Here is a 21,228-nt window from a genome sequence, read left to right as displayed (position 1 = left end):
CTATGGAAAAATAGCCTTAATTAATTTTTAAAACATTAAAGAAAAAAATCATGTTCATCAAATCAGAAAAAAAAATTGTGCCCCAAAGAACCCAAATATTCAGGATTTCAAAAAGAGCCAATTTTCTGCCACAGTTGGAGATCTTTATACTACTAGCCAAAGGAGGCAGAGAGCATTAAAGTGAGCACTGGGTGGCTCAGTGGATTGAGAATCAGATCCAGAAATGGAAGGTTCTGGGTTCAAATCTAGCTTCAGACACTTCCCAGCTGTGTGACCCTGGACAAGTCACTTAACCCCCATTGCCTAGCCCTTACCACTCTTCTGCCTTAGAACCAGTACCCAGTATTGATTCTAAGATGGAAGGTAAGGGTTTAAAAAAAAATAAAAATAAATAAATAAATAAAGTGAGCACTGGAAGGAGACAAAAGAGTACCAATGGTCCCGTCCTGATTTGAACATGTACTAGTTTCCTAGTGACCTTACATAAGTCCCTTAACTTCAAAAAGAGGCTCATTTTCTTCATTTGTTAAATGGAGGCAAAATACTGTAACTACCTACCTTGTTGGGTTGGACTGAAATGAGCATTTTGCCAATCTCAGAGCACTAGGAAGAATGTGAACTATTATTGGATGCTGGCACGCTGGTGAACTAAAACAATGATTTATTGCCAGTCCTTCCACTAAAAAAGTGCCTTGGAGGCAAGGGACACCAGGATTCATTGACCTCAAATATGTCCAAAGCAATCTCACGTAAAAGGGATTGGATATATTCCATATGGCTCCAGGAGGTAAAGATAGGAAGAATGGTGAAAGTTACCAGAAGGAAGATTCTAACTCAGGACAAGAAAGAGCAGTCCAACCATGGGATGGGCTGACTTACAAGGTAAAGAGCTTCCTACCACTAGAAGGATTCAAGTAGAAGATGAGATTTATTTCTTAACGGGGATTCCCATATGGGGTTGGAGGCTGAACTCCATGAGCTACCTTTTAATTCTTAATAGCAAATGAATTCTGAAGTAAAAGACATATGGTGTACTAGATAGCATGCTAGACTTGGAGTTAGGAGCTGGGTTCAAATTCTGCCTCTGACATTTACTATCTGTGTGACCCTGGGCAAGTCACTTTCAGTGCCTCATCTATAAAATGAGACGGTTGATTCAATGACTTAAGGTCTCTTCTGGCTCTCAATCTATGAAATAAAAGAGCAGCACCAACAAAATCTACTCATCATCTTTGTATCCCCACGATATCTAGCATAGGGCCACAGGGAAGTCTCCCAATACAGGTTTGCTGGAAGGCTATGGAACACATGCCTGAATAAACCAGACGTGACAGAATAACACAGTGGGTCCAATTGGAGGTGTGCCAGTTTTCCCGATTCCTCCTTCCCTTCAGGAATTTTTCATGAATTTTTCTTCACGTGCTTCTCTTGCCACCCAGTTTTTTAAAGGGGTAAAGGAGAGGGTGGCATCTAATTGTTGGCCTCAACGATTTCATTCCCTTTCCAGAAAATGTCATCGATTTTCCTCCTCCCACCCACTGGCAAGACTCGTCTCGTTATTAAGATAAGAGTGCCCAAGTTCGCCATCGCCCTCAAACCAGGTGATACTCAGTCGCTTTGGAGTGGACACTCACCATCACAGGTACCACCGACTGAGTCAACATTCACCATTAAAAATAGAAAAAAACGGCCCCCTTAATAGCACTCACCCCACACTCAAACCCTTAAAAGCACACAAAGTTATATTGTCAGGACTTTGTTGAGAGCCAATCTATGCTTCCTGGAACAGAAATGGGGTCATGCCTTCGGCATGGCATCAAAGATGGAAGGACTACAGCTCCCCGGGCTTGGCTGGGTTCAAGGAATAAGACACAGGCCTTCGAGGGATGCTCTTTTCATGTGGATACGATACAGTCCTTCAAATATAGAAGACCAAGGTTCAAACCCTGATTCTGATGCTTATGGCTCCCCCGTGTCATCTTGAACAAATCAACCATTGGCAGGATTTGGAACTCAGGAGGTCCCTTTGACCACCAGCTCTATGATCCTAGTAAACTGGTTTTTACTTATGTCCAACTCTTCATGACCCCTTTTGGGGTCTTCTCAGCAGATAGTGAAGTGGTAGGCCATCTCCTACTCCAATTCAGTTTACAGATGAGGAAACTGAGGCCAACAGTCACACTGCTAGTTATTAATTTTCAATACTCCAAGTATTATATTTAATAATATTTATTAATATTTAACTTGAAGCAAAGGGAAAGCAAAAGCTAGAGAAACCTAGAGAGCTCACCAGCTTTCCACGTGAAAAAGAGAACGAGAGAGGAGTGTCAGCAAACTTATAAACAACAATAACATGACCACCCAAACATGCACAAAGGGAAAAGCATTCTGGGTAATACAGAAAGGAATTTTGGGTAATGTAGTTTTAGGGGTTCAAGAATTTCCAACTATACATGTCTAAGGCTGGATCTGCACTCAGGAAGAAGAGTCTTCCTGACTCTAGATCCAGTATTCTGTCCCTATGAACTAAGAGTGAAAAAATTTTAATACTATTTCAGACTCTCAGGCAAGTGTACCCAGGCAAGACCAGATCGAATACTGAGGTAATTTAAACATTCCCCCAAAGCTTCTGCTGAGGAAGAGAGAGAGCCATTTTGTCTATGCCAGACTGGAGATTAAGTAACTTTGTCTGCTGCTTTCTGCTCCTCCTTCCCACTTCACTTGGCAAGAGCCGCCATCTTGTTACCCTTAGCCCCTCTCCAGGAAAATGCTCTGAACTTCTGATATAGACATTAGCTAAAGAAAAGACCAAGTTGTGTTTGTTGACATATAGTAAGATTAACAAATCTTAAGAGATTAAAGAAATCTGCCATCTACTATTTATGTCATCCATAATTATATACCCATTATCAGAGAAGGCAAAAACCACCCAAGGAGAACTCATAACTTATTTTAAAAGCCAAGCTGGGACGAAAGAAGAGGAAGGAGGGAAGGAAGGGAAGGTGGGGGAGGAAAGCAGGATCAGAGCTGCAAAGGAACTCAGAGACTTTCCAGTAGAGTATCTTCCTTTTAGTGATAAGGAAACCGAGGCCGGGGAGATAAAGCTACTTATCCAAAAGCCAACAACTCTAAGTTGTGGGTCCAGAATTCAAATGCAACTTCTGGGACTTTAAATTTGGGGGGGTTTCTCCTAGACCAGTCTGGGTCTTCTTTCCAAGGACAGGCACTGGGAAATAAGGTAATAAGACTCTGCTGAAAGGTTGTCAGTGAGAAGCACTTTCTACATCTGGGGGACTTGACAAGGGGCTTGTGCTAAAAAGTAGGAATTCAATTTATCTCCAGCCACTGAGAGTGCCAACCAGGCACACAAAATGCTCTACGTAGTGGTCCGATCTTGGAGACAGCCAACTAGGAAGAGGCTCTTTCTCTTAGAGGCCCAGAATATTTGAAATTGCATCGTTTTACCATTCAGTCATATCTTCCAGAACAGGACACACAGTAAAGGCAAAGGGGATCTTCATAAGTCGGTACTATGCCACAGCATGTATCATGGAAGACCTGGTGACGTATTTCATGTAAGTATAGCAACCAAGGGTGGCGAGGTGGCCCAGAGGATGGAGCACAGGGCCCAAATCAGAAAGGCTCACCTTTGATACTTACTAGCTGTGTGACCCTGGGCAAGTCACTGAACCGTTTGCCTCCATTTTTTTTCATTGATAGAAAAATGAGCTGGAGAAGCAAATGGCAAACCCCCAAATGGGGTCACCAAGAATCGGAACATGACTAAAAAGGACTGAATGACAATATACAGGAACCAGTATCATATAGTGTGACTGGAATCAAAGACCCAGATTCCAATCCCACCTCCCATGCTTACTGACTGGATGACCTTGGACAAGCCACAACCTCACCGGGATTTCGTCTCTCTTCGCTATAAAATGGGGTGGGTGGACAAGATGGCCTGGAAGCTTCCTTCCAGCTCCCGATCTCAGGTCCTGTCCAGTTTGACGTTCCTGGAGGCCAGGGGGTATTTACTCGTCCTATTTGTAGCCATTGCACCAGTTGGCACAATGCCCTGAGCACACGTGTTGCTTGGCACAACAGAGGTAGAATGAATGAATATGTAGGGAGATGAAGGTTAAGCTGTTTTCAGAAAAGGAAATTTTTTTTCTTGGTTTAAAAGGGTAAAAAGTGTAGCATGAGGCATTTTTGAAAGGAAAGACTGATGGGAGGAAGTGTGGATCTGGGAGGAAAAGCTATCACTGCCCAGAAATATCCTCTCGCTGTTGTCTAAGCAACCATCCTAGCTACCAAAAGAGCTATCATTTGTTACCTGACTCAGCACCCAATGACATCCTCACCTCGAAGGAAAAGTTTCAAGCATCCTCTTTCTCTCCTCCTCCCCTTTAAAGAGCCATTTTTGAAGACATTTTTACTCAACTGACCCGCCGGACCCAGGCTGCCTGCGAGCAAGTCGTTCATTCCCTTTTAACCACAGCGACTTCTCCAGGGATGGTGCCAAGACAAGGTTTCTCTTCCCTTTTGAAAGAGGAATGAGAAAGCCTTAAAAAACAAAAAAGGAAGGCGACAAGGATCTCTGAGAATTCTGACCTGCTGAGAACGCTTCACGCCATTGCTTGGAGGGGTCATTAACAGGATTCTAGAGGTCGGGGGTGATTCGATTACCTGCCGGGGGGGTGGATGGTTATTGAATAAATGATGTTGTCACATCAAATATGGGCATAGACGGGCAGGACCCCGAGTGTAAAAAATAGATGAAGCAAAGCCACCGAAGATCGCCCTGGTGATCCACCATGGTGGATAATTAGAAAAGCCACTGTCTGCTGTTTATCTCCTCTTCAGAATTTACATTTAAAAACCATCTTCAGCCTTCCTATTGAAACCTTTACCAGGGAAGATGGCTTGGGATGCATATTTTATATCCGAGCACATGGCTGCTGAATACACGCTCACCCCAAGGAGGACAAAATACAATTAGACTATTATGGACTACATTCACCGAGGAGAATATATCTGTATATTTCACTTAGACATAAAGGGCTCCATTATTGTCTGTATTGACGCCCCCCATATGTTCAATTTGGGGGCAATTTAGTTAGAATTGTGGCATGACCCAGTTCTCATTTGAATTCAGCACAACAGATTCTCCATGCTGGATGGGCCCAGAGCAGAAAGTCGCATGGGGCCAACCAGTGGGTCTGCTCTCTGGAAGAGGGAGGCCCAACGCATTTAAAACATAAAACTATAACCACTTTAGAGAGACGTACGTCACTGCTAACTCTTTTACCGAGGACCCCTTTCCCCCCATGGCATTTTGTTTACCCCTGGTTTCTCTAAAAGACCTGGCAGGGGGCAGAGCTGGGTAGCTCAGTGGATGGAGAGCCAGGCCTAGAGATGGGAGGTCCTCGGTTCAAATCTGGCCTCAGACACTTCCCAGCTGTGTGACCCTGGGCAAGTCACTTAACCCCCATTGCCTAGCCCTTACTGCTCTTCTGCCTTGGAACCAATACTGAGTAATGATTCCAAGACAGAAGGGTTTAAAAAATAAATAAATAAAATAGAAGACCCAGTTTGTAGTGCCTTGCCCAAAAGGAGAGATTAGAGGGGAAGCCCAAGAAGATGAATCCCATTTTCCTTCTCATGGTTTATACTGCCCTTAAGCAGGAAGGCTGAAAAAGAAAATGGGTTCTGAGTCAGGATTCTAATCCTACATCTAGGTAAACTGAGGAAAACTGCTTTCCTGTTCTAAATTTCATTTTTCTCCTTAGGAAAATGAAAAAACTTAGACTGGCTGATCTAATGGAACATTATGGATCACCCAAAGGCTTCCTGGTGGTTTCAACACAAAAAAGAATGAACCTGGGACAATGCCAAGGAACAGGTAGGAACGCTTCGTCTAGTGTGAACAGAGAGCCTTCTTTGTCATATATGTCCCATAGACGGGACCAACCAAAATGGAAGCCAATTACAGAATTTCCAGTTTGCTCCAAATGTTCATAATAACAGAGAGAGCAAGTTGGTTAACAAAGACCCTCCCCAAATGAATCTTGTAAGGGGGGGGTGGTGGTAGTTGTTTTTAAAAAGATCTCTGGGATGAAGGAAGAAATAAAAACAACTTCACAATTCTTACCCCATACTTTTTCCATCAGTTCATCAACCAATGGGGATGGGGAAGGAGAGGCAAAAAACACATCTTAGATATGGTCTTTATAGTGTGGTAGAATGGCCCATGCCTAATTGGTGCTTAATAAATTGTGTGGGTTAGTGAATGGCTTAATTGGGAAAGAGAAAACAAAGTTCTAGTGTTGGGGATATTGGATTCAGATGCAAAGGACCTGAGTTCTAATCCTCTATGCCCATGGATAAGTCACTTCCCCTCCATATTGTGTTAGAGCTTCCGTTATCTCAAAGCTCTAAATTCTACAATCCTACGCACTCTCCACCACTCTGGAAACATTTCAGTCAATACAAATCCATGAAGTACCTACTGTGCCAGGCATCATGCTAAGTGTTACAAAGTGATACAAAGGCAAAAATGAAAAAGCCCTTGCCGGGAGGGAGTTTACTCTCAGATTAAAGGGGAAACAACCTGTTCACCCAGAACCAGAAATGCAAACTATTTCCAGAGTAGATACAAAGAAATTCTTGCTGCTCTAGCAACTAAGGATAGGTTTCCTCAAGAGATGATGGCCAGGCAGTGCTCTGAAGAAAGATCAGATCAGGATTCTTTGAGGAGGGGTCGGGGTCATTCATTCCAAGCACAGATAACCTGTACAAAGGGCACACGTGAGAGATGGAATGACTTGGACAGAGAACAAGAAGTCCGATTGGCCGGAATGTTGGGGGATTAAAGAGTATGACCCATTGGTCAGAAGCCAGAAGCCAGACTCTAGAAAGCTTTTTCAAAGCCAAAAAGAAGATTCCATATTTTATCTTCAAGGCAAGAGGGAGCTCCAGGAGTTTCTTGAGGGAGGGAGTGACAAGGTCAAACCTGTCCTTTGGGAGTATTAATTGGCCACACCTGTCAAATTCTTCTTGCCTCCAAGCCTTTCAGCCATTCCTGGAATATCTTCCTCAATACCAATCCCTGTTCTAACTAGAAAAATATTAACCTTCCAGCAAGACCCAACCCAAATGTCATTTGGCCCATTAGGTCTAGATCACCCTAGCAAACACGACAGGTCCCACTCCACAGACAGATCCTACCAATATTTCCTCAGGATTGAGCAGTTTAGAAAGTCACGTCACAGTAGTGCCTCCATTCTACTAAATGATGGCACCCTAAATCAAAGCTGGAAGGGGCCTCAGAAAATAGCCAGCTGAACCCCCTTGTTTTACAAATGAGGAACTGAAGCCAAGAAAGGTTGAGCCACAGAACAATGATGTATCTGAGGCCAGAGTTAAACCCAAGTCTTCCTGACTCCAGCACTCCATCCCTTGGGCTGTCTGGAGGAGTATGCCTAGTAGTGAAATCACAGTCTAAAGACATTAAGAAGGTGCTGAGTTGTGTAGTATAAACAGTGAAGTGAATAATCAGCAACCAGTGCTAGGTAGGGTACTGATATGGAAGCAAAAGGAATCCACGAAGACCCTTGGGCCTCTTGTCTCTTCACGCCTGTTCTGCTGGAAGACTGCTCTCCCTCTCAAGGTAACTCACTCCACTTCCAGACAGCTCTCACTGTTCACTTTTACAGATCTCATTTAAGTTGGGCAGAACCATTATTATTCCAGGTTCTACTCTGCAGGGTTACACAGGAAGTCTAATAGCTCTTCCAATACTTGGAAGCTGCCATCATGTTCCCCCCAAGTCTCTTCTTCAAGCTAAATATCCTCTGTTTCCTCAGCTGATTCTCTAATGATAGTATCTATGCTCCCTTTACCATCTTCATCACCTTCCTAAAGATACTCACAAATTAGTCAATGCCCTTCCTAAAAAGTGACACCTAAAGAGAAATCAAGGAGCAGCTATGAAGCTCAGTGGATAGAGAGCCGGGTCTAAAGATAGGAGGTTCAGGGTTCAAATCTGGCCTCAGACACTTCTTAGCTGTGTGACCCTGGGCAAGTCACTTAACCCCAATTGCCTAGCCTTTATCACTTCTCTGTCTTGGAAATGATCCTTCATATTGATTCTATAACAGAAGATAAGGTGTCTGGTGTTTTTTAAAGAAAAGAAAAATTAATATTCCACATATGGAGAAACACCAGATGAAGGCAGAATATAATGGGCTTAACAATATATTGTCTTCATTAAATAGCACCTTAGAAGAGGTGGGCTTTGGGTTAGAATAAGAAAGATGAGCTGGAAATGAATAAGGAGGAGGAGAAATGGCATTCCAAGGAAGTGGGAGTAGAACAGTAAGCAAAGCAGCCAGCTCCGATTCTAGACTTCGCACTGGAGGGTAGGGGCAAATAAGGTTGAAAACTTTTCATTTTAAGAGAAACCTATGAAGACACTTCCCCATTCCCATGCTAATGCCTTGATTCCATCTACATGCTGTGCAGTTACAGAAATAGCAGCTTTGTAGACTATCCAAAATGTTATCTCGGAAAAGCTTGGCTTGGACCAACACACAATGTACTCATAAAGGCATTCTTTTTATTTCGGGAGAGATTGACCATAGGGAAAGTAGCCACCAGTTGTGAGACTCTGTCTATTAATCATGGTTTCTGGGTCATTATCTTCCTTTCTACGTGTCCAATCAGATTTCAGTCCATCTTTCTAGAGATTCCAGAGAATAACACATCCCTCTGCCGGGTCATCCAAAGAAGCTAAACAGGATACAGAACCTCAAAGTACTCTTCGGAAGTGCAAAGGGCACCGTAGGACATCAGTATCAAGGAAAAGTTGAAGAAATCCCAAGAACATTTTTCTTAGATGAGGATGTTTAAAGGTTTCATTGCTGTAACATCATCAAGACGTCTTTCTCACAATAAGTGGCTGGCGAACTTCACTAGCTAAAATTCAACACCTCTATGTCCTCTCTTTTTAGAACTAAGTAGTTATTATCAGGGAGCCAAGTGGGAGAAGCAGGTAGAACAGACTTTACCTTTCAGTCTGTCAAGCTTCCATCCTAGGAAATGGATCCTAATATAGAAAAGCAACAAACTAAAGGAAACGGAAAGAGAGACAAACACCAGGTTTCTTTCTTCTGGGAAGTTTTACAATGTTTCTCCTCTTCCTTTTAATGATATAGTATTTGGAGCAAGAACAAATAGAAATGATACTCATGGCTAAAGTGGAGAGGGTAAGAAAATCAACCACAACCAACTAACAAGTTCTAACTCGGCAACATTTTGAGAGAAAGACACAAACACGAATATGTCACCTTACCAGCATGTAGCCATTTTTTTTTTAAACAAAGAAATCTGATTTTAGTCTGATACAAGAGAATTTCTGACCAAAGGGAAATCGTATTCTATCAAGAGGCCTGCTCTTAAAGAGTGTCCACAAATCTCACTGTGGGCCATCTGATAAACAGACTGTTGGGCTGGGCTGCTAATTTGGCCTAATCCAACCAGAGTGTGCAAAGGCCTAGCCTGTAGATTACATAATTATATTTTTTCTTAACAAGAATACATTGCATTAGCAGGTTTAAATTATGCAAGCCTATTCTTTTGTTTCCAGTTGTATTGTGTTCTTTTGTGCTGGTAAAACAATATGTGCTTTAATTAGCAAATATCTGTAAATAATTTACTTGCTTTTCATACAAGAGAACAATGGGGCCAATTTTCACATACATTAACTGAGCCTGTATAGTGGGTTTCTGATGCCAGTATCTTTCATTGTTTAGTAAGTCTACTTGCTGCTCCAGCTGTAAGCAGAAAAGGAAGCCCAAGGCCTTCACCAGCCAGTCTTAACAAGTCATTGTGCAAAAGTGAAATAATACCAATAGGGGTTCTCATGTATATGGCGCTTGGGATCACGGGGCCATAGATCAAGAGCTAGATGGAAGGGGCCATTCCTCATCTGACAAATGAGGAAACTAAGGCCCCAAGGTCCCACTGGCAGTTAAATACTGGCGGTGGGACAGGAAGCCACATCTTCTGACTTCAGACCCCTTCTTCTTCATGTAGCCCTATGTGCACAAAGATCACCATCTCTCCATTTTACAGAATAGAGAACTGAGAGGTCAGGAGGAGTTGAAGTGCTTGCCCAAGTTCACACAATTAGTTAAGTTGCGGAACTCAGATTTGAACTTGCCTCTTCCAGCTGTGCATCCAGCCCTCACTCTTCTGGCACACACGACTGCCAGGTCCGAGCTACAGCTAACTCTTATCATCTCTTACCCTTGGCACTTCCTAACAGGACACAGACATATGCCAAGCACTAGGATCACTGGAGTGCTGCCACTGGAAGCTGGCATCCATCTAACCTCCCAAATGTAGGCAAGGGAAGCTCTGCTTCCGAGGAAGATGGAGCCCTCCCCAGCCTCAACTCGGCAGGGTTAATCCCGGGTACCTATGTGTTCTCTGCGAAAGAAGATGGTAAATCAAATGAGAGTGACTGCTCCAGGACTGGAGGCACTATTATTCTGAATAAGATTGGAAAGGCCAGAAAAGGCAATTCAAAAACATTTCAATTATGAATTTCCCAGAACTACGTCTTTGAGCCACTAATGCAAATGTTACCACCATAATAAAACTTCTTCCCACATAGAAGCACATAAACCAGGTTGAACAGCATATACTTTATATATCATATGCATATTTTTGACAATTAATAAAAAATTCAAAATCCATGTGTACTTTAGTCTCCTAAGCAATACAGTAATTATGATTAAGGGACAAGCAACACCAAAAGGAGCCAATTTATCTTACTCGCGCTCAGGAATACTATTGTGTAACTAGGCAACTAAAGACAAAATATGGTCTAATTAATTCACTCCTATGCTTATTTAAAAGACACAATTAGAACATTTTTATTTCCCAGCCTGCACGGTGGTGTAACATGCTGGAGGGTTGCAAAATGTAAAGCCCATTATTCTCAAAGACAAGAGTTTGAACACTCAGTGCCACTGATGGGGCTGGGAACGCCACTGTGGAGAGCAGTGGGTGTGTTTCCCAGTCTCCATGCGCTGGGAGAAGTCACAAAGAACAGAAAGGTACGGGGAGAAATACGTTGATTTGAGACCACAGGTTAGAGATGCTGGCTAACGGCTAGCAACATGTGGCTTAACACTGAGTAATGCCTTTGGTCTTGCCTTGGCCGACTTGTGGCTGCTGCCAGGAGGATGGAGAATATGCTGGGTGTTGTAATGGACAGCATGAGTGCACATATATTCTTTCTCTCTCCCTCTCTTCTCCCTCCCCCCCTCCTTCTCTCGCTCTCTCCCTCTCTCCTTTCTCCTCTCTCTCTCTTTCTGTCTCTTTTCTCTCTCCCTCTCTCTCTCTTCCCCTCTTTCTCTCTATCCCTCTCTCCTTTCTCCTCTCTCTGTCTCTCTCCCTCTCTCCTTTCTCCTCTCTCTGTCTCTCTTCTCTCCCCCTCTTTCTCTCTCCCTCTTTCTCTCTCCCCCTCTCTCTCTCTCTCTCTTTCTCTCTCTCTCTCTCTCTCTCTCTCTCTCTCTCTCTCTCTCTCTCTCTCTCTCTCTCTCTCTCTCCCCCCACCTCTCTCTCTCTCTCTCTCTCCCCCCACCTCTCTCTCTCTCTCTCTCTCACACACACACACACACACACACAAATCTGCATAGGTGGCTATATGGAGAATTGTTAGGCAAGAGTTCTAATTATCCAAACCATGCTAGTCTTGGTGATAAATGCCAAACGCACATCTCAAATACTGCTAACAGTGGATTTGATTTCAGAAGCAGAATTCATTTACGCCAAGTGTGTGTTGGGGATTGATGGCATTAGCATGATTCGAAAGCCCACTTTGATAATCATAATATGCATGTTTGAGATGTGTTGTCATTAGCGATGTTGACAGACCAGGACAGGAGATCCACACTCCGTGGGCCAAGGCCTCGATTCTAATCTCCAACCAGCAGACGAGTATCAAGGTGGAGCTTGAAAAATCCATTATTGTACAAGTGCAGGGGAGCAGATTTTTCAAGAGATGCAAGAGCCCATGACCACATTTCTGAGAGGCGAATGAATCCTCAAGCCGATGATCAATACATTTGTTTTAAATTTCTTTAAAAACCAATCCTCTCAAGAACACCAACAATGCTATTATTCTGAGTGAAAAAATGGAAAACATCCAACTGTGCTGAGTCTAAAAAATGATGGGCACATGCTTTTGATTCCAGCAATTATATTCTAGATATTGGTAAAAATAAGACATTGATAAATGAGCTTTGGGTCACGTATCACCGAGATGCCACTGGGAACAACAGCGCTCTTATCAATAATTAATAACAATTTATTTACAAGAGTGGACTCTTGTACATCATTAAAAATAACATTTCCCTACTTCTTGCCTAACAGTTCAAACATCAATGGAGATTTTAATTGCTTATAATTTAGACTTGATGGAAAACGTGTGGCCCATTTAACAAAAAAAGCCATCGTCCTTAAACACATGTGAATGTAATTTGACAACAATCACTCAACACAAAGGCCACTGCCAGAGTCAAGGTCGAGTATTTAAACAGGCCACCCTCCCCCAACTCTAACCCAAGTGGCTGCACTTGGAGAGCTGGGCCCACTTGGGAGAGCTCCCATTGAAACAAGAGAAGCTTCACCTAGAACGGTGTGAAGTCATTGCCCTTCTCATCCTTTGGTGAAGAATCAGGTGGCATTTCTGTAGGACCAAAGGTTTGCAAAGTGCTATAGCCTACGTTATCGTACAGGAGCTTCACAACAACTCTGTGAGAGGAGATATCACCAATAGTATTATCCCCATTTTACAGATAGGGACGTTGAGGCTCAGAAGTGGTGACCTGTCCATAGAGATATTGAGGATCAACTATGATTTAGAGCCATATTTTCCCAACTCCAAGTTTCTTTATATACCCTATTTATCAGTGAAGCACACACACACACACACACACACACACACACACACACACACCACCACCACCACCACCACCACCACCACCACCACCACCACCACCACCACCACTTAAAATTTATGTCTTAAATTTCCCAGTGTGATTTTCCAGTCCTTTTTGAGGAATTCCCACTCCTAGAAAGCAATACACTTTTCCAAATACATGAACTACCAAGGCACAACCAACATGAAACTGGGCACCAAATACTTATGTGCCAGAAAGAAAGCTGACAAAGAATAAAGAAATGGAGGTAGGAACAGAAGGATTTATTCTGACTCTCAAATATTGGCACAGTAGAAAGAATACTGGGCTTTGGGATCAGAGGACCTAGACTCAACAACTTCTGTCACTTACTCTCTATGTGACCTTGGGTAAGTCATGGACTTTGGTTTTCTCATCTGTAAAATGAGGGGTCTAGACTAGAGGACCTTTAAGATTTCTTCTAGCTTTAAATCTGTATTCTAGGGATCCTATGTTTAGAAAAAGGCGCATGGCTAGAAATGGCTATGTTTATATTAAATGACTTAAAATGTATGAAACACACACACCCCAAAACAAAAACTCCCTACTGGCAAAGACCCAAAACAGTAAGAGTCCACTGATCATGAGCCAGATGGCTAGATATACACATTATTTGGTTAAACACAGAAGCTGGACCTTCTAAAAAAAAAGTCTACTGGACTTAAAACAATTAGCCTTTCTCTGAATATTTACACTTATTGTCTGGCCCTCACGACAAAGCACTTCACTGCATAATGTCTTATATTGTTCTCTCTCAAAATAATCAGAATCAAAATTGACCCAAAGGGCAGTAGAACATGTACGCATTAATTGGGCTGTTCTCAAGATGACTTGAGCATGAACAGTGGTGTAAAAGATACAAATCAGAACCTATATAAGCAGAAAAGGAGATGTGTCAGTCATGGACCAAGCATAAGGAAAAGAATAGCTCAAGGGCTGCACTACTATAGCCATGAAATAGGAAAGGAAGCCTTTTAGTTGGGTAGATCTGGAATGGAGAATTTGGAGAAAGATTTAGGCAAGAATGGCATAAATAAGAAGAGCTGGGATTTACACCATTAGACAAATTAAATGAAAACCAATAAGATCACAGATCTACTGAAGTGTCGTTCTCTAATGTTTTATGTCTGTTAATTTAATCTCCTCAAGCACATTACAAATTCAAGGATGGAGGAATATGCTTTGTTCATCTGTGTACCTCATATAATAACCAGCAAAGTGACAGGTACATACAGAATGTGATACTTGTATTTACTTAAGTGATTAAATGTGGATGACATACGCATTGCCACAGTTGAAACTGAAGCCATTAAAAAAAACCTATACCATGATACAATATAATATGTATTCATTTTAAACGTTAATATGTTTAGCGAAGATCTTCAGTGACTCTGGGCAGGTCACAAACTCTTTGAATTTCAGTTTCCTCATCAATAATGAGATAAATGACCTCAAAGGACCCATCGAAATTAAAGCTATGAACCTATGACCCCCCATGGGGGTCTACAAGGTCAGCCCCAGGTACAATTCACAGAGCAAATACTGCCAACAGTCACTGTCCATCAGCCTACTTCACCTTCTAAATAAGAGTGAGCAACAGGTGGATTTGCAACAGCCTGGCATTTTAAGGACTCCATTAGGCCAGGTTAGTCTGCAGAAAGTGCTCTCCCCATCATCTGGCCCCAAGGGACAACATGGTAGATGGAAAAGTCTCAGTGATCTATTTAATATCAATTTGTTATTTTAGCAATTGCCAATAAAATCAGCTGAAACATCTCAGGAATCCCCCCCTCCACACACACAGTTCATGAATTCTAGAAGCTGAGGAGATAGCTGTCCACAAATACAAACATACCTTGTCTTTTTAGAGTTTGAACCCTGACTTGACAACTCCAATGTCAGCCACTTTTAGCTATATCTCTGAAAAGCCATTCAATCTAGATGTCTGACATCACAGTTATGTAACACAAACTAATCACCTCTGGGTGACCAACAGCCTCAGTTTCTTCCATAATTGCCCAGCTATGCTGGCATCATGGAGATGTATCGCTTAGGGTAGGGAAGAGCAACAGCAAACACATTTTGGAACAGTTGGTGGGAACGTAAAAGTTTCTGCTATATTAGATGACCCAAATAAGGATTTGGGTGCCAAGGCTACCATTGAAGAAGATTGGAGTTCAAATCTCACTTTAGGTATTTAACTAGCTGTGTGGCCCTGGACAAGTCACCTAACTCTGTCTTCCTTTCCTCATTTTAAAAACCAATCTGGAGAAGGAAATGGCAAATTACTCTGGTGTCTCTGCCAAGAAAATCCCAAACGGGGCCAAGAAGAGTTTGAAATGACTCAATAACAAGAAGAAGGGACCCCAGAACCCCTAGACCAAACCTCCTCATTTTACAGATATGTGGGAGAGTAAGAGATTTGTTCACAATCACATAAGCAGTAGCTAGTAGATGTGCAATTTAAACCCAGATTTGATGACTCCAGGGCAGGGCAGGGGATCTTTCTATTAGGTCGTGTCCCCAAATCTGTACCAATCTTGGGTGAATGACTTAATCTCCCCCAAACCTCAGTTTCCTTCCCAGGAAAATGAGAAGGTTGGACTAGACAAAGTCTAAGGTTTCTCCTAGACCTAAAACCTATTCATTGGAACCAAAATTATCCTGCCAAACTCTAAGCTCTTCAGGAACATAACTGCTAATTCTTCTGCAGGTGATCAGTCTGCACCCCCCCCTCCCCCCAAGGACCAGGAATACTGTTGGCCAGGCTTAGATAGGAACCGGAGAGTTGTAGGCAGGCCTATTTCAAGCGGCTATAAAATTGCCATTAAGCTAAGCACTTGGCAACTTGAAAATAAATGTCATCAGAAGTTACCAAGTAACAGAATGGTTCCCCGCCTACTTTGCCATTTTCTTCCTCTGAAGAGCAAATGGCTGAATGTTTCAATTGTGGGAAATTATTGATGAAATTTAACCCCTTCTGGGCATGGCAAAGGTCCCACAGGAAGAGAGGCTGGGACAAGGGTGCTGCCGAGGATCCCGCCCCGCTCGCTCATCATTTAGAGAAATACTTCGAAAGAGCATCAAATGAAGCTCTTTGCTCTCTGGAGGTAACCGAGTGGATACACAGGAGGCATTATAATAATTACTGCAGTGTTATTGTTGTCAATATAAACCTCTGACTAGCTGTTAGCCGAACTCTTAAGATAGAGCCAATTGGTCGGCTAACCAACCATGTTACTCCTACCCAGCGCCGAATGACCTTTGCCCCGGCACACTGACAATTGTGAAATGTACAAGATTACAAGCTTCCGTAATATACTAGACCACGCGGAGCTCTGGGGAATAGCTTTCCCTGTAACAATTATTAGCAGTCAAGTCTTGCAACATATAGATCTATTTCCACAAATGGACGAAAGAGAACAGGATGATTCTATTAAGGAAACGAACAGCAGGCAAGCAACCAACACCCCGGCCCCAACAAGCCCTGGGTGTCCTAGGAAAGGCATTATGGCCCTCCAGCGAGTTCCCTACAATCAGCTGAGGAAAAGTGCTCCGGGCTTTGCCTTAAGTAACAAAGTGTAAATCACGAAGAAGCCTTTCCTTTGCCTTCCCCATTTAAACAGCGAATTTCTCATTGCAAACTATTTAGCATCCATAATAAAAAATCATTTCAATGTATATAAACAAGTTAATGGAGGAAGGGAAAACAAAGTACATTTGTTAATGGGAGAGTGATGTTGCCCTCTCTAGGTCCCGGCTCTAAGTGCGAGTTTCTGCAGGCTTTCAGCCAAAGGAGTCTCAGGGAGCACCCGGGCTGTCTCTGGTCCTCCTGCTGCTGCCGCCGCCGCCGCCGCCGCCGCCGCCGCTGCTGCTGCTGCCTCTGCCGCTGCTGCCGCCGCCGCCGCCACCACCGCCGCTAGTCTGCTAATGAATGACTAACTTAGGCCAGGGGGGAAATGACATCACCAGGGTGGAAAACCGATCCGCATTAGGAAACTTTCTACCTGTTCTAACATTTGTCATAATTATTTTACACAATGCAAGCCGCATTTGCATAATTTTAAGGCGTGTCATTATTTTCGACTGAAAATTGTTTTAATATGGCTGGATAATTCACAATGACATCAGCTGAGGTCCTAATGAAATATACAAGCATAATCATACAGCTAATTACCAGCCATGTTAGCATTAAAAAACAAATCATGCATAATATCAGAGGACGTATATGCAGCTGAGAATTATAAATAGAGTCATCTCCCCTCCTCCTCCTCCTCCTCCTCCTCCTCCTCGCCCGCCCCCCCCTCCAGTTTTCCTTTAAATGGTAAGATTAATTTTCTCAGGTAAGGTGTCTCACAGTAACAACTAGAGCTGATCATTAAAATGGCTCATTTCCCTCTAATAAACAAAGAAAAAGTGGGTTTTTTTTTAAATAGTCACTGTCAGCAGTTTTTTTTTTTTAAGCAAATTCAAACCTTCAGCTGCTCTATTTTTTACCCGCAAGCTAAGCCTCTCCATTGAATCAGCCAAAGAGAAATTAAAACCTGTACCATAGTGGGGTCAACAGCAAGTCTTTAAAAAGATCGCAATTCCAATTTCGAAGGTGACCACAAAATATCCCGTAAAACACTGCATAATTTCCTCTTGGGTTTAGGCAGAAGTCTATTAGACTCCAGTCCTTTTTTCTGGATATTTAATCCTTCCCTTTTTCCAGATCACAGGCCATGTTGAAGTAATAAATTTGAAAAGCAAATAATAAGGAATCAGGAGGGGGAGGGGAAAGGGAGGGAGACAGCTGCACAGGAAAGTTGCACCGGGGGAGGGGCCCGAGCGAGAGCTCCAGAGGGGAGGGGTCAACCTGTAGGTGGGGTTCAAGGTTTGCTCTACGTTCCCCAACATCGATTCTTTAATTGCAGACAATATGACCAGTTAGGAGAAGAAAGTGGCGGGGGGGGGGGGGGGGGGGAAATTGGGAGGGGAGGGGGAGGGGAGGGGAGGGGAGGGCTTCCCTTGGCAGAAGAGGCCGATCGGAGGGCAAACACTGGCCAAACTACAGTAATTAACAAACGTCTAATACCGAGGGGTAGTAACTCGATACTGAGGGAAGGGAGGGGGGTGGCGTCTTAGAAAAGTACAATTAACTCCATCAGACTGAGGAATGCTGAAGGGCCTGGCAGCGCTCACTCTAGGAGGAGTTAATGGGGGACCCATTAATATCCGAGCCTTACACCTACCTCGCACCTCGGGCTCCTGCCTGCCCCTGGGTTAGTGAGTTGCTTTCAGCCACACTATGAATGCCCTGATCTGTCTCTCATTTAAAACAACAGCGGCGGCGGCGGCAGCAACTTGCCAGGCCGTCAGTCAGTCGTATAGCCCATCGCGCTGCGGGTACACCACCGACACCAAAATAGCTCCCCAGCAGTCACCCGGCGCAGGCAGGCGGGCGGGCGGGTAAGCAGCTGACGCCAGAAGCCCGCAGAACTGCGGTCACCCGTGCAATTACATCTCGGGAAGGTGGCAGGCTGGGCGGGAGGCGGCCGAGCCCAGAGATCGGGGCTGGCCATCTCCTTCCAGGGATCGGGACTGGACACCTCTGGGTCCAAGGCCGACTCCCGAGGTTGGCCCATTCCTGCACCCGAGGGGGGGGGGGAACGTGACGAGGACCTGCCTCTTCTCCCTACCTACAGGCACCCCCACTCTTCATCAGGGCAACCGTCTGGGAGAGCAATGACTGGACTTTCAGGGTTAGCGTGAGAGTCACACACCGCTCCCCCCTCCTCTTCACCCCCCCCCCCGCCCCAAATCTCCTTTTTGGAAAAGGGCCACTTTTCGGGGAGTCATTTAAAGGGAGTCCAGGCAATAGCGCGCGGAGGGGGGAAGGAGAGGGAGGGGGGGTGCGGGGCCGGGGGGGGGGGGAGGAGAGGGAGAGATAGTTGTTAATGCTTAACGTGTTTGTGCGGGTTACTCGACTGCTTTGAAATACGCCCAGGCAGACCTGCAAGTTATTTGAATGTATTATCCCAGTACCTGTCATTTATCACTTTATTCAACACGTTCAATAGCTTCTGATCCCAACTCAGCCCTCCATTTCGTAATTTCCGCCCTCTTAAACATATCAAATACTTACAAAAAGAAAGAAAGAGAAAGAAACGTGAACAATATCGAAACCCACCGAGAAGAAATCCACCCAGCCCTGGCTGAGCCAGACACCAAGGTAATAATACATACGAGTCAGGCAGGGAGAGAGAAGAGGAGAAGGAGGAGAGGGGGAGACCGGGAGACAGGGAGAGATCTCAGCAAAAAATGCAAAAAGCATGTGACGTTCAGACAGCAAGCAGCAGCAGCCAGAGCACTAACACACACACACACACACTCACACACACACACACACACTCTCTCTCTCTCTCCTGTAACAAATCCCCTCTCCAACAAGTTATTTGATCATTACTGGAAAATCAGCAGTTGGATCTTCTTTGTAAAGCTGACAGCCAAGAAACTCTGACAACGGCACAAAAAAAATCGCTCCAGCCCCAGAGAGTGGCGCTACCCCTTTAAAAAAAAAGGCTCGACCACGCCGCTCCCTGCAGAAGTGAACACATACAGTATATTTCAAGCTCGCCCTGTAATAAGCATTACTAGAAAAATAGCAGAAAAGAGAGACAAGAGATAGGTTTACCACCTCGCCATGGTCGCTATTCCTGCCCTGGGGAGTATCTTCGGGGAGGAAATAAAGTTTGGAGCTGGATAAAAGTTGTCTGCTAGTCCTCTCTTCCCACAGCAGCTGCAGCTCGGCTATGCAAATCGGATCCTTTGGCTTACATCTTACAAAGAAAAAGTCGCCAAGGGACAAAATTCTTGGTCTGCCTTCAAGGTGGAACTGAAAAGCCTTGTAGAAAATGTACGGTCCGTGCAAGCCACACGGAGAGCCGACCCACTGCAGAGGAGAAAACAATCGTGTAAATAATACAATCATCGTTCCGCATACATTCTGAGATGGACACACTCACACACACAGACACACAGACAGAGGCACCCATCAGATATTAGCTGGGTGGAAAAAAAAAAAAAGCTATCGAGATCACCCACGATATCTACCTCCCTCAAACACCCCCACACCCCCTCCCCCTTTTCCAGCCCCTCTTCACTCCCCCCACCCCCATCCCAGAAGGTAAAATTAAATATGTATGTAGGATGTGTGCAGGAATTTTGGGAAAACAATAAAAATGATTTGGGGAGCTGCAGAGGGCAAAAGTTTGGTGGAAAGTTTGTGGGGGGCTCCGGGGGGGTGCAGGGGTGCGGGCGGGCTGCGGGCCGGGGGGCGGCGGGGCTGCCGGGGGCCGGGGGAGCGGAGCCGAGCAAAATACCTGGAGTGAGCTGAGCTCCATCTCGACGTTCTGAATTGATTGAACTCAACATTCTCTCCAAACTTGTTGGCTTGAATGGATTGCATCAGGTCCTAGCAGGGAAAAGCATTCTCGCCCTCCAGCCGGCTCGGCGTCTCAATATAAAATCAAGCCCACCCCTCCCTGCTTCCACCAAAATGACCAAAAAGGGCGCCCAATATTTCTCCAGCTCCCCAACTTTCCCCTTGTGGTTCAAACAGCTAGCTCTGCCCCCAACCCCCGGGGATCAAATTCACAATCGCGAGAGAGACTGGGTCGGGGACCCTGCATGGAGCGGATGAATCAGGGCAAAATACACGCCCCGAGCCCAAGAAAAATAATAGACCCCCAAAATCTGCGTCTGCCTTGCACGGGGTTTCCGACAGACGGAAATAGGGGCGCGTACCCCACGGTTTCTATTTTTGGGGGGGCCGAGGGTGGCTGTGCTCATTCGTGCATCTGCCAGGACCTGCTTATATATGTCTAATATAAAGAACGTTTCCTGCAGAGATTCAGGGGCGCCGCTCTTTAGCAGACCTGATTTTATTAGACATGTAGATTTGTTTGATAGTTAAATTACGCTTCCTCACTGCCATGTTTTCAAGAACTAATCTGTTAAATTATCTTTTGATGCCTATTTACACGGAAGGGAAAAGTGGGTTATCGATTATATAAACATATAAATATTAATGCATTTGTTCGCTTTGCAAAAAACACACTCGGGAGAAGCACACACACACATACACACACACACAGGGAAAGGCAAGTGAACCCAGTGCACACACATCCACACACATCTACGGGATTTTTTTCCC

At 44.3% G+C, this 21,228-nt stretch overlaps 1 protein-coding gene across 3 annotated transcripts in view; it reads right to left on the bottom strand.

Annotated features, from left to right (window-relative positions):
• The window catches only part of ARID5B (AT-rich interaction domain 5B), a 209,524-nt gene extending 188,764 nt beyond the window's left edge, over window positions 1–20,760 (bottom strand). The window contains exons 1-2 of one of the 3 annotated variants that reach the window (XM_056795952.1): window positions 20,396–20,760; window positions 19,711–19,965 (exon numbers count right to left, since the gene is read on the bottom strand). In XM_056795952.1, coding sequence (XP_056651930.1) covers window positions 19,711–19,965; window positions 20,396–20,416 — 276 coding nt within the window. In that variant the 5' untranslated portion in view covers window positions 20,417–20,760. Of the gene's footprint in view, window positions 1–16,749; window positions 16,949–17,581; window positions 17,905–19,710; window positions 19,966–20,395 lie in introns of those variants that run through there. The other 2 variants (XM_056795955.1, XM_007478274.2) reach the window with 2 other exon arrangements.
• Between the last annotated feature and the right edge of the window lie 468 nt (window positions 20,761–21,228).

The sequence above is a fragment of the Monodelphis domestica genome, chromosome 1 (genome assembly GCF_027887165.1).
Source record: "Monodelphis domestica isolate mMonDom1 chromosome 1, mMonDom1.pri, whole genome shotgun sequence".
Lineage (NCBI taxonomy): Eukaryota > Metazoa > Chordata > Mammalia > Didelphimorphia > Didelphidae > Monodelphis > Monodelphis domestica.
Note: the sequence above shows the minus strand (reverse complement) of the source record. Positions and strands in the feature narration are given on the sequence as shown.